Below are 14,831 nucleotides of genomic sequence, written 5' to 3'. Positions count from 1 at the left end.
GAGACAGAATTGTGGCAAGGCACAGATCTGGCCAAGGTTACAAAAAGATTTCTGCTGCACTTAAGGTTCCTAAGAGCACAGTGGCCTCCATAATCCTCAAATGGAAGACGTTTGGGACGACCAGAACCCTTCCTAGAGCTGGCCGTCCGGCCAAACTGAGCTATCGGGGGAGAAGAGCCTTGGTGAGAGAGGTAAAGAAGAACCCAAAGATCACTGTAGCTGAGCTCCAGAGATGCAGTCAGGAGATGGGAGAAAGTTGTAGAAAGTCAACCATCACTGCAGCCCTCCACCAGTCGGGGCTTTATGGCAGAGTGGCCCGACGGAAGCCTCTCCTCAGTGTAAGACACATGAAAGCCCGCATGGAGTTTGCTAAAAAAACACCTGAAGGACTCCAAGATGGTGAGAAATAAGATTCTCTGGTCTGAGGAGACCAAAATAGAACTTTTTGGCCTTAATTCTAAGCGGTATGTGTGGAGAAAACCAGGCACTGCTCATCACCTGTCCAATACAGTCCCAACAGTGAAGCATGGTGGTGGCAGCATCATGCTGTGGGGGTGTTTTTCAGCTGCAGGGACAGGACGACTGGTTGCAATCGAGGGAAAGATGAATGCGGCCAAGTACAGGGATATCCTGGACAAAAACCTTCTCCAGAGTGCTCTGGACCTCAGACTGGGCCGAAGGTTTACCTTCCAACAAGACAATGACCCTAAGCACACAGCTAAAATAACGAAGGAGTGGCTTCACAACAACTCCGTGACTGTTCTTGAATGGCCCAGCCAGAGCCCTGACTTAAAACCCAATTGAGAATCTCTGGAGAGACCTAAAAATGGCTGTCCACCAACGTTTACCATCCAACCTGACAGAACTGGAGAGGATGTGCAAGGAGGAATGGCAGAGGATCCCCAAATCCAGGTGTGAAAGACTTGTTGCATCTTTCCCAAAAAGACTCCTGGCTGTATGAGATCAAAAGGGGGCTTCTACTAAATACTGATCAAAGGGTCTGAATACTTAGGACCATGTGATATTTCAGTTTTTCTTTTTTAATAAATCTGCAACAATGTCAACAATTCTGTGTTTTTCTGTCAGTATGGGGTGCTATGTGTACATTCATGAGGAAGAAGAATGAACTTAAATGATTTTAGCAAATGGCTGCAATATAACAAAGAGTGAAAAATTTAAGGGGATCTGAATACTTTCCGTACCCACTGTAGTAATGGGAGAGCAGACAGCGAGGAGTAGAAGAGAGAGACTGGACACATAGTAATGGGAGAGCAGACAGTGAGGAGTAGAGGAGAGAGACTGGATACACATAGTAATGGGAGAGCAGACAGTGAGGAGTAGAGGAGAGAGACTGGATACACATAGTAATGGGAGAGCAGACAGTGAGGAGTAGAGGAGAGAGACTGGATACACATAGTAATGGGAGAGCAGACAGTGAGGAGTAGAGGAGAGAGACTGGACACACATAGTAAAGGGGAGAGCAGACAGTGAGGAGTAGAGGAGAGAGACTGGACACACATAGTAATGGGAGAGCAGACAGCGAGGAGAAGAGAGAGACTGGACACACATAGTAATGGGAGAGCAGACGGTGAGGAGTAGAGGAGAGAGACTGGACACACATAGTAATGGGAGAGCAGACAGTGAGGAGTAGAGGAGAGAGACTGGATACACATAGTAATGGGAGAGCAGACAGTGAGGAGTAGAGGAGAGAGACTGGACACACATAGAAATGGGAGAGCAGACAGCGAGGAGTAGAGGAGAGAGACTGGATACACATAGTAATGGGAGAGCAGACAGTGAGGAGTAGAGGAGAGAGACTGGACACACATAGAAATGGGAGAGCAGACAGCGAGGAGTAGAGGAGAGAGACTGGACACACATAGAAATGGGAGAGCAGACAGCGAGGAGTAGAGGAGAGAGACTGGACACACATAGTAATGGGAGAGCAGACAGCGAGGAGTAGAGAGAGACTGGACACACATAGTAATGGGAGAGCAGACAGCGAGGAGTAGAGGAGAGAGACTGGACACACATAGTAATGGGAGAGCAGACAGCGAGGAGTAGAGAGAGACTGGACACACATAGTAATGGGAGAGCAGACAGCGAGGAGAAGAGAGAGACTGGACACACATAGTAATGGGAGAGCAGACAGTGAGGAGTAGAGGAGAGACTGGACACACATAGTAATGGGAGAGCAGACGGTGAGGAGTAGAGAGAGACTGGACACACATAGTAATGGGAGAGCAGACAGTGAGGAGTAGAGAGAGACTGGACACACATAGTAATGTGAGAGCAGACAGCGAGGAGTAGAGAGAGACTGGACACACATAGTAATGGGAGAGCAGACAGCGAGGAGTAGAGGAGAGAGACTGGACACATAGTAATAGGAGAGCAGACAGCGAGGAGTAGAGGAGAGAGACTGGACACACATAGTAATGGGAGAGCAGACAGTGAGGAGTAGGGGACAGAGACTGGACACACAGTAATGGGAGAGCAGACAGCGAGGAGTAGGGGACAGAGACTGGACACACATAGTAATGGGAGAGGAGACAGCGAGGAGTAGAGGAGAGAGACTGGACACACATAGTAATGGGAGAGCAGACGGTGAGGAGTAGAGAGAGACTGGACACACATAGTAATGGGAGAGCAGACAGCAAGGAGTAGAGAGAGACTGGACACACATAGTAATCGGAGAGCAGACAGTGAGTAGAGAGAGACTGGACACACATAGTAATGGGAGAGCAGATGGTGAGGAGTAGGAGAGAGACTGGACACACATAGTAATGGGAGAGGAGACAGCGAGGAGTAGAGGAGAGAGACTGGACACATAGTAATAGGAGAGCAGACGGTGAGGAGTAGAGAGAGACTGGACACACATAGTAATGGGAGAGCAGATGGTGAGGAGTAGAGAGAGACTGGACACACATAGTAATGGGAGAGCAGATGGTGAGGAGTAGAGAGAGACTGGACACACATAGTAATGGGAGAGCAGATGGCGAGGAGTAGAGGAGAGAGACTGGACACACATAGTAATGGGAGAGCAGACAGTGATAGACTCACCCAGGACAGGAGCTTTTAGAGAGGACTGCAGGTTAGCCTCTTGCCTACTAGCTATGGGCCCTGGCATTTAGGGGGAAAACTACTTTTTGTGAGGTGTATGCTGGGGGGACCCTTGGAGTAATGTTACTTTGGAGTCATGTCCATATCTCCCCAAGACACACAGATTCTGGGACTCAAGGCCAGGGGTCCCTGTTAGGGCCTAGCTGCCCCATTACCAATAAGGACTGCTCCACACAGTAAAATGCACAGCAGAAGTTAATATCATCAACTCAACCACCTGTCTTCCACACATTGGTAATTGTGCTAATTAACTCACCTATTTTCTGCTAACAAACTATTGGGAGATGTGATTACACTTGTAATAATGTGTATTGTACTTTGTCAGCTCGATGCTAGACAGTCTGACCCGGAATGAGATCCCTGATTGTCCAGGTGGTTAGATGTTTAATTAACTTAAATGTTTATAGTGTTAATTATATTTCTGTATACAGTTATGTTTGCATAGGATAATGTGATCACCTGAGTGTGTAGCAAAAACTCTCTAAATATTCAATAAAGAGTTCTAGTTTTGCAGCTAAACGAGTCCCGCCTAGTTCTTGGTTGCAATAGACGGCTATATTATCCGATATCTATGTTCCTCACATTGGTGGCAGCAGTGGGATGCTTCCTGCAGTCTCGGACATCCAAACCTCCACCTAGGTCCAAGGTCCGGATAGCAGAAGAGGTGAGGTACAGATATCAGCCATCATGGAAGAGGAATTTGAAAGGGAGTTGCAAGAGATGGGGATACAGCACAGGGGACCAGTGTCAGAGAAGGTCCTGCTGGGATGGTAGGATTCTGTCCACTGGGAACTCTGGAAGGAAACACTAGCCTATGAGCCGCAACACCAGGGAAAAGTTCTCTCCTCCATACAGGAAAGGTACTGGTCGCAGTACGAATGCTGTTTTTGGGGAGACAACTGCACAAAGAATGGAAAGTGGAGTTATGCCCCGTACACACGTGCAGATTATCTGAAAACTTTTGTCTGTAGATTTACCAAAACCATATAATATGAGGTCAAACCTAAACACTTTCAATTTGTATGCAATCCGGCAGGCCCTTGCACTACATAGAAAAGGTAAATCTGAAGACAAAAGTCTTCAGATAATCTGCACAGGTGTACGGGGCATTAAGCAGGCTGGTCCAGATAGAGAAGCGGTTGGATGAGAACTACAGAGCCTTTTGCTGGTATGTAACCCAAGTGTGCCCATGGACAGCGGACAACAGCCTGACGAAAGGCTTTGGCTACGTCGGTCTGGGGCTGTTATTAGAGAGGCTGTCCAAGGACCCTGACTTTGGAAGTGACCTGGAGTGGCGTTTGGAGGAAATCTTGGAATACAGAGAACAGATGCTGAATGTCTTGGAAGGGCTCTGCGCACTGGAAGATATGGAGTTTCTGGCCAATCAGGAATGGGAGCAGGAGATCGCCTACAGACGGCCGCTAGACTCTGCTCAGCACCAGGTCTGGGCTCCCTTTGCCGGGGACTATCAGGAAATACCAGCTGACAACTCTGAAATCCTGGCTGAAGAGTCTGCAATGGCGCAGAGTAAGTGTGCTTTGCCAATCTCCGCCCGCAGCTTTGGAAGCGGAGGTCTTATGGTGGATGCAGCAAGTGCTGACTCACCTTGACGATCCTGTTTCTGCACGGGACAATCTTGGATAGAGGAATGCGTCTGATCAGCAGCCAGGTGAGGGTACGCGAGATGGAGCAGTCGGCTCATCTCTCCAGCCACAGATTACAAAAAGCATCGAGTTATTTGATTTTTCATCGGAGGATGTAACATTTACCTGAATTTTCAACTGAATTGCTGACAACAGGGCAGAGCTCTGCTAGCCTCTGCCGCCCAGCACCAACTTCTGGGTTTCAGAGACAGGAGATGGTGAACCTCTATCTCCAGACACCAGTTCCAGAGACTGGGGATTTGATAGACTTTTCTGCTAAGGAGGAACAACCCAGTGACCCTACAGCAGAAGAGCGGGCATCCAAGCATAGTGCTGCTGACCTCTGCCTGCAACAATTGGTGACCCTGGAGGATGTGTGTGCAAGGCCAATCACTTTAAGTTTACTTCTCTGCGGAACAGCTGGCATCAGGGCCTAACATCATTGGCCTCTGCCTACCACCTACAATATCTCCACAGCTTCAAGGAGCTTGGGCGATCAGCCCCTATCCCCAGCAGGAGACTGAGCCTCGGAATGGAAAAGAACCACCCAGCTGAAGCCCTGGCGGCTGGACAGAGAGTCAATGACCTCTGTCCCACACCTACTGATGACAACTATTCCCTGCAGCCAAGAATAGAGATCATGCAGACAAACTATGGGAGTTCACTCTGCCCAACTAACGCATGACCAGGTGGAGGTCTGGGACCTTGTTAGTAGACTTTTCATGGGGGAGAAATGTGATAGACTCACCCAGGACAGAGGCTTTTTGAGGGGACTGCAGGCTAGTCTCTTGCCTACTATGGGCCCTGGCATTTAAGGGAACACTTCTCTTTGTGAAGTGTATGCTGAGGGGGCTACAGATTGGGGTAGAGAGTTCCAAAGAACGGGAGAAGCTCTGGAGAAACCCTGGAGGCGAGCAGGGGAAGAGGTGACAAGGGAGCTAGAGAGCAGGTGGTCTTGGGAGGACCGAAGAGAGTGGCTTGGTTGATATTTTGAGATCAGTTTAGTGATGTAGCTGGGGGCAGAGTTGTGGATGGTATTGTAAACTATTGTTAGCACTTTGAATTTTATTTGTTGGGTGAGTGGAAGCCAGTGGAGGGATTGGCAGAGAGGGGTGGAGGACACTGAGTGGAGGTCAGTGGAGGGATTGGCAGGGAGGGGTGGAAGCCAGTGAAGGGATTGGCAGAGAGGGGTGGAGGACACAGAACGGTTGGTAAGGTGGGTAAGTCTTGCAGCAGCATTCATTATGGATTGAAGGGGGGATAATCTATGTAAAGGTAATCCAATGAGGAGGGAGTTTCAGTAGTCGAGGCGAGAGATCCCTGATTGCCCACGTGGTTAGATGTTTAAATAATCTAATGTTTATAATAATATAATTTTATTTCTGTATACAGTTACGTTTGCATAGGATAATGTGATCAGCCTCACCTGAGTGTGAAGTGTATATAAAGCCTGTATTCTTGTTCAATAAAGAGTTCCAGTTTTACAGCTAAACTAGTCCTGCCTAGTTCTTGGTTGCAATAGGCGGCTATAATATTCAATATCTATGTTCAAAATGGAGGAAGCCGTATACTGATGGAAGCACTCAAGCAGGCGTGGGACGGTTCCATCACACAGACAGTGAGGAGTAGATAGAGACTGGATACACATAGTAATGGGAGAGCAGACAGTGAGGAGTAGAGAGAGACTGGACACACATAGTAATAGCAGACAGCGAGGAGTAGAGGACAGAAACTGGATACACATAGTAATGGGAGAGCAGACAGCGAGGAGTAGAGGAGAGAGACTGAACACACACATAGTAATGGGAGAGCAGACGGCGAGAAGTAGAGGAGAGACACTGGACACACATAGTAATGGGAGAGCAGACAGTGAGGAGTAGAGAGAGACTGGACACACATAGTAAAAGGAGAGCAGACGGCGAGAAGTAGAGGAGAGACACTGGACACATAGTAATGGGAGAGCAGACAGTGAGGAGTAGAGAGAGACTGGATACATAGTAATGGGAGAGCAGACAGTGAGGAGTAGAGGAGAGAGACTGGACACACATCGTAATGGGGTGGAGGACACTGAACGGTTGGTAAGGTGGGTAAGACTTGCAGCAGCATTCATTATGGATTGAAGGGGGGATAATCTATGTAAAGGTAATCCAATGAGGAGGGAGTTTCAGTAGTCGAGGTGAGAGATCCCTGATTGCCCAGGTGGTTAGATGTTTAAATAATCGAATGTTTATAATAATATAATTTTATTTCTGTATACAGTTACGTTTGCATAGGATAATGTGATCAGCCTCACCTGAGTGTGAAGTGTATATAAAGCCTGTATTCTTGTTCAATAAAGAGTTCCAGTTTTACAGCTAAACTAGTCCTGCCTAGTTCTTGGTTGCAATAGGCGGCTATAATATTCAATATCTATGTTCAAAATGGAGGAAGCCGTATACTGATGGAAGCACTCAAGCAGGCGTGGGACGGTTCCATCACACAGACAGTGAGGAGTAGAGACTGGATACACATAGTAATGGGAGAGCAGACAGCGAGGAGTAGAGGACAGAAACTGGATACACATAGTAATGGGAGAGAAGACATCGAGGAGTAGAGGAGAGAGACTGAACACACACATAGTAATGGGAGAGCAGACGGCGAGGAGTAGAGAGAGACTGGACACACATAGTAATAGGAGAGCAGACAGTGAGGAGTAGAGAGAGACTGGATACACATAGTAATGGGAGAGCAGACAGCGAGGAGTAGAGGACAGAAACTGGATACACATAGTAATGGGAGAGCAGACAGCAAGGAGTAGAGGACAGAAACTGGATACACATAGTAATGGGAGAGCAGACAGCGAGGAGTAGAGAGAGACTGGACACACATAGTAATAGGAGAGCAGACAGTGAGGAGTAGAGAGAGACTGGATACACATAGTAATGGGAGAGCAGACAGCGAGGAGTAGAGGACAGAAACTGGATACACATAGTAATGGGAGAGCAGACAGTGAGGAGTAGAGGAGAGACACTGGACACACATAGTAATGGGAGAGCAGACAGCGAGGAGTAGAGAGAGACTGGATACACATAGTAATGGGAGAGCAGACAGCAAGGAGTAGAGGACAGAAACTGGATACACATAGTAATGGGAGAGCAGACAGCGAGGAGTAGAGAGAGACTGGACACACATAGTAATGGGAGAGCAGACAGCGAGAAGTAGAGGAGAGACACTGGACACACATAGTAATGGGAGAGCAGACAATGAGGAGTAGAGAGAGACTGGACACACATAGTAAAAGGAGAGCAGACGGCGAGAAGTAGAGGAGAGACACTGGACACATAGTAATGGGAGAGCAGACAGTGAGGAGTAGAGAGAGAGAGACTGGATACATAGTAATGGGAGAGCAGACAGTGAGGAGTAGAGAGAGAGACTGGACAAATAGTAATGGGAGAGCAGACGGTGAGGAGTAGAGAGAGAGACTGGATACATAGTAATGGGAGAGCAGACAGCGAGGAGTAGAGAGAGACTGGATACACATAGTAATGGGAGAGCAGACAGCGAGGAGTAGAGACATAGGTGGTCGATCACACAAGGTTGAGTAGTCCATTTTCTCACCAGGCCGGCGCTGTAATATCCAGGCAGATACTTGTCACAGATCTGGACCAAACACCAGAATGCTTGCTGGGGGAGGGAATAGACAAAAAGATTGTAATCAAGCAGAATACAAGGAAAACACAATCCCTACTGACATCACTGGAAATGATGAATAGAATTATTACCTCTGCTGGCATGTGCATCAGCAAGACTGCGGCCACCGGAGCCTGCGCCTGACAGTAGCCTTCCTCGGGGCGGTACACGGTGTATGCCTTCAGTATACGGTACAAGTCCTGCTGCCTGTATGAGGGCCAATCAAAGGACAAGGTCACAACATTATATAGTGAGCAGGGAGCCCCTTTAAAACTGTCTACAACAAACCTACCCCACGAATACCACCCTATATTCTATTCCTAAATGCCCCCCCCCCCCCCATGATTGCATGACCCAATTCATCCCCTTTATCCCAATGCTGCATAACCCAACCCAACCCCCCCACCTCCCCTTCCACCCAACAATGCAGAGCCCAACTCACCCCCTTCCACCCAACAATGCGAAGCCCAACTCACTCCCTTCCACCCAACAATGCGGAGCCCAACTCACCCCCTTCCACCCAACAATGCGGAGCCCAACTCACTCCCTTCCACCCAACAATGCAGAGCCCAACTCACTCCCTTCCACCCAACAATGCGAAGCCCAACTCACTCCCTTCCACCCAACAATGCAGAGCCCAACTCACTCCCTTCCACCCAACAATGTGGAACCCAACTCACCCCCTTCCACCCAACAATGCGAAGCCCAACTCACTCCCTTCCACCCAACAATGCGAAGCCCAACTCACCCCCTTCCACCCAACAATGCGAAGCCCAACTCACTCCCTTCCACCCAACAATGCGGAGCCCAACTCACCCCCTTCCACCTAACAATTCGGAGCCCAACTCACTCCCTTCCACCCAACAATGCGAAGCCCAACTCACTCCCTTCCACCCAACAATGCAGAGCCCAACTCACTCCCTTCCACCCAACAATGCGAAGCCCAACTCACCCCCTTCCACCTAACAATTCGGAGCCCAACTCACTCCCTTCCACCCAACAATGCAGAGCCCAACTCACTCCCTTCCACCCAACAATGCAGAGCCCAACTCACTCCCTTCCACCCAACAATGCGAAGCCCAACTCACCCCCTTCCACCCAACAATGCAGAGCCCAACTCACTCCCTTCCACCCAACAATGTGGAACCCAACTCACCCCCTTCCACCCAACAATGCGAAGCCCAACTCACTCCCTTCCACCCAACAATGTGAAGCCCAACTCACTCCCTTCCACCCAACAATGGGAAGCCCAACTCACTCCCTTCCACCCAACAATGCAGAGCCCAACTCCCTCCCTTCCACCCAACAATGCAGAGCCCAACTCCCTCCCTTCCACCCAACAATGCAGAGCCCAACTCCCTCCCTTCCACCCAACAATGCAGAGCCCAACTCCCTCCCTTCCACCCAACAATGCAGAGCCCAACTCCCTCCCTTCCACCCAACAATGCAGAGCCCAACTCCCTCCCTTCCACCCAACAATGCAGAGCCCAACTCCCTCCCTTCCACCCAACAATGCAGAGCCCAACTCCCTCCCTTCCACCCAACAATGCAGAGCCCAACTCACCCCCTTCCACCCAACAATGCAGAGCCCAACTCCCTCCCTTCCACCCAACAATGCAGAGCCCAACTCCCTCCCTTCCACCCAACAATGCAGAGCCCAACTCACTCCCTTCCACCCAACAATGCAGAGCCCAACTCACTCCCTTCCACCCAACAATGCAGAACTCAACCCAACCCACTTCCACCCAACAATGCAGAACCCAACCCACCCCCTTCCACCCAACAATGCAGAACCCAACCCACTCCCTTCCACCCAACAATGCAGAGCCCAACCCACTCCCTTCCACCCAACAATACAAAGCCCAACTCACCCAACAATCCAGAACTCAACCCACCCCTCTTTCACCCAACTCGCCCCTTCCATCCAACAATGCAGAACCCAATCCACCCAATAATGCAGAACTCAACTCAACCCCTTCCAACTAACAATGCAGAACTCAACTCAACCCCTTCCAACCAACAATGCAGAACCCAACTAAGCCCCTTACACCCAACAATGCAGAACCCAATCCACCCCCTTCCAACCAACAATGCAGAACCAAAATCAGCCTCTTCCTCTTCTTTCACTTGGGACAATAATATTCCTGAACAGTGTCCCTTAGGAAGTATATGAAGATGAACAAAACAGATTGCTAGAATATTGCAGGAGTGTCACATAGACCCTCGCTAGATAGTGAGGTGGGGTTTGTTATTGTTAAGTACCTGGTTCCCATTGTTCTATTGTTTCTGTCTGCCTTAAAGCGGAGTTCCGGGCACAAAAACAATTTTTTTTTTGTGCCCCTCCGCTAGGTAGACCTGACCTAAAAAAGGAATTGGATAGTTATTTTTATTTTTTTTGTTTACTCACCTTTTTATTGAAGATCGTAAATACTCACCTCTGACTGCTTCCTCCCTCGGAGCCGCGGCTCACCCCGTCACTTCCTGCGCTGCGATGATTGCTGGGAGCTAAACGTCATCGCTCCCAGGATTCAATGCGCCGCACCGGCCCCGCTCATCGCTTCCGGGCGACTCCGCATTCCCCTGCTAAACAGCTTCTGGGCATGCCCAGAAGCTGTTTAGGAATGCGGCACCGCGCCGGAAGTGACGAGAGGGGCCAGTGCGGCGCATTCTGGGAGAAGAAGACACGGAAGAAGACGCAGAAGAGGACCGCGCCGGCTTCAGCTGCCCACAAGAGAGATGGCAACGCTGTGGAAGAAATTTTCTAAGTAAGTATTTCTTCTAAAAGGTAAGTGCGAACCGGGACAGATCAGAGGCTAGCCATTGTGGAATGTACTACCCTGACTGTCCCGGGGGTATGTTCATCAAAAAATGACATCTGTGCCCGGAACTCCGCTTTAAGATCAACTTATTATGGGATGTATATGACACATATAATATGTGTATGTGGATTGGCTGCTAAGGGGGAAGGGGGATTGTCCCACAGTGTATATCTCTTTGTGCCTGTGTTATCTAACCGTTATTATTCTGGTTCACTCCAAAACTTGTACTGTCGAGTTCTTGGGGTAACTACAGACAGATTCACGGATCTCGTGTTCCAGAGCTTAGGAAGCAGGTTCTTAGTGGAGATACCCAGTCAGGGTGTCCGCATTCCGTCACAATTGCAAAACCCAACTCACCCCCTTCCACCCAACAATGCAAAACCCAACCAGATCCCCTTCCATCCAACAACGCAGAACCCAACTCAACCCCGTACATCCAACAATGCAGAACCCAACTCAACTGCTTACATCCAACAATTCAGTACCCAACTCAATCCCTTTCTGCGTAAAAATCCAGAACCCAACCTGTCACCTTCCTCCTAACAATGCAAAACCCAACTCAGCTCCTTCCACCCAACAATGCAAAACCCAACTCAGCCCCTTCCACCCAACAATTCAAAACCCAACTCAGCCCCTTCCACCCAACAATTCAAAACCCAACTCACCCCCTTCCATCCAACAATGCAGAACCCAACTCACCCCCTTCCATCCAACAATGCAGAACCCAACTCACCCCCTTCCATCCAACAATGCAGAACCCAACTCACCCCCTTCCATCCAACAATGCAGAACCCAACTCACCCCCTTCCATCCAACAATGCAGAACCCAACTCACCCCCTTCCATCCAACAATGCAGAACCCAACTCACCCCCCTTCCATCCAACAATGCAGAACCCAACTCACCCCCCTTCCATCCAACAATGCAGAACCCAACTTACCCCCTTCCATCCAACAATGCAGAACCCAAATCACCCCCTTCCACCGACCAATGCAGAACCCAACTCAACCCCTTCCATCCAACAATGCAGAATCCAACTCAACCCCTTCCGTCCAACAATGCAGAACCCAACTCAACCCCTTTCATCTAACAATGCAGAACCTAACCCACCCCCTTTCATACAGCAATGTAAAACCCAACTCAGCCTCTTCCTTACAACAATGCAAAACCCAACTCAACCTCTTCCACCCAACAATGCAGAACCCAACTCAACCCCTTCTATCCAACAATGCAGAACCCAACTAAATCCCCTTCCATCCAACAATGCAGAATACAACTCAGCCCCTTCCACCCAACAATGCAGAACCCAACTCAACCTCTTCCACCCAACAATGCAGAACCCAACTCAACCCCTTCTATGCAACAATGCAAAACCCAACTAAATCCCCTTCCATCCAACAATGCAGAACCCAACTCAAACTCTTTCTGCAAAAAATCCAGAACCCAACTGTGACGGTACTCACCGTCACTGAATTAAAAGACAGATACTTGACGGACACTGAGAATATGGTTTGGATTTCTTCAAATGGGTTCTGTGTTTACACTTCTGATAACGTGTATTGTACTTTAATGTCAGAGACAGACAATCTGTCACTGGTGGCCCCTTGCTATTGTCTGTGTATTGAGATGTGATGTGGATTCTGTTAAGCCTGTCTGTCCCATTTTTAATGAGCTCACATATTGTTTCTGTCCAGATGGCTAGATAATTAGTTCAGGTTAATTCTATTTCTGTACACAATTTCATCTGCATATGATAATGTAATCAGGCAACCCCTGACCTGATGGGGTTATCTGATAAGGAGGGGGATGTTCATGCTGTATATAAACTGTGTGACTGTTCAATAAAGGAGAAGTTTCCAGTACAAGCTAAGTTGTCGGCTAGCTTTGTTTGGGGGCGTCTGGAATATTTGATATCTATGTTCAAGACTGGAGGAAGCCGTATACTGATGGAAGCCCAAAAACAGTGTTCCGTTCCGTTACACCAACCTGACCTTTTCCTCATAACAATGCAAAACTTAACTTACCCCCTTTCCACCCAACAATGCAAAACCCAACTCACCCCCTTCCACCCAACAATGCAAAACCCAACTCACACCCTTCCACCCAACAATGCAAAACCCAACTCACCCCTTACTATTCAACAATGCAAAACCCAAACCACTACCCCCCCCCCCCCCCCACCTTCCAACCAACAATGCAAAACCCAACTCAACCCCTTCCACCCAACTATGCAAAACCCAACTCACCCCCTTCCACTCAACTATGCAAAACCCAACTCACCCCCTACTATCCAACAATGCAAAACCCCCCCCCCCAAATCCACCCAACAATGCAGAACCCAACTCAACCCCTTCCACCCAACAATGCAAAACCCAACTCAACCCCTTCCACCCAACAATGCAAAACCCAACTCACCCTCTTCCACTCAATACAGAACCCAACTGAACCCCTTCCATCCAACAATGCAGAACCCAACTTATCCCCTTCCATCCAACAATGCAGAACCCAACTCACCCCCTTCCACCCAACAATGCAAAAACCCAACTCAACCCCTTCCATCCAATAATTCAAAATTAAATTCACTACCTTCTGCCCAACTCTTTTGAACCCAACACTGCAGAATCCACACACCTAACCTGCCCCTTCACTCACCTTAGACTGCCATCCTTAACTCCCAGGCCACCCCTACCTACCCCCTGCAGCACCCCAGAGTACCTCCTACATTCTACAATTCCCCCACCTCAAACTGTCCCCCTTAGACCACTATGCCTCGCTCCCCACCCCAATCTGCAACCCCCAAGTCAACCGCTGCCTGAGGTCACCCAAATGCATTTCCCCCACAGACCACCATCCTTCCCCATGCCGAACTACATATCCCAACTCACCCATGGCCCCCACGTGCAGCAAACATTTCATGGAATGGGAACTGCCGATGAAGATCCTTCTCTATCACATCCAGCCACTTGGGGTCTCCAGGCTGCCTCTCCAACTCCTGCAACACAACAATCATACACAGCTTAGGGAGGATAGAGCACACTGACCGTCATACCGAGGATAGAGCACACTGACCGTCATACCGAGGATAGAGCACACTGACCGTCATACCGAGGATAGAGCACACTGACCGTCATACCGAGGATAGAGCACACTGACCGTCATACCGAGGATAGAGCACACTGACCGTCATACCGAGGATAGAGCACACTGACCGTCATACCGAGGATAGAGCACACTGACCGTCATACCGAGGATAGAGCACACTGACCGTCATACCGAGGATAGAGCACACTGACCGTCATACCGAGGATAGAGCACACTGACCGTCATACCGAGGATAGAGCACACTGACCGTCATACCGAGGATAGAGCACACTGACCGTCATACCGAGGATAGAGCACACTGACCGTCATACCGAGGATAGAGCACACTGACCGTCATACCGAGGATAGAGCACACTGACCGTCATACCGAGGATAGAGCACACTGACCGTCATACCGAGGATAGAGCACACTGACCGTCATACCGAGGATAGAGCACACTGACCGTCATACCGAGGATAGAGCACACTGACCGTCATAC

At 49.2% G+C, this 14,831-nt stretch overlaps 1 protein-coding gene across 1 annotated transcript in view; it reads right to left on the bottom strand.

Moving 5' to 3' along the window:
• The window catches only part of TBC1D10B (TBC1 domain family member 10B), a 32,818-nt gene that overhangs the window by 4,618 nt on the left and 13,369 nt on the right, over positions 1-14,831 (bottom strand). Inside the window, exons 4-6 of the mRNA XM_082262115.1 lie at positions 14,136-14,242; positions 8,525-8,639; positions 8,361-8,426 (exon numbers count right to left, since the gene is read on the bottom strand). Of these exons, the coding sequence (XP_082118241.1) occupies positions 8,361-8,426; positions 8,525-8,639; positions 14,136-14,242 (288 nt within the window). The remainder of the gene's footprint in view (positions 1-8,360; positions 8,427-8,524; positions 8,640-14,135; positions 14,243-14,831) is intronic.

This window comes from Pelophylax lessonae (assembly GCF_965119305.1).
Source record: "Pelophylax lessonae genome assembly, chromosome: 6".
Classification (NCBI taxonomy): Eukaryota; Metazoa; Chordata; class Amphibia; order Anura; family Ranidae; genus Pelophylax; species Pelophylax lessonae.
This window is presented reverse-complemented; position numbering and strand designations above follow the sequence as displayed.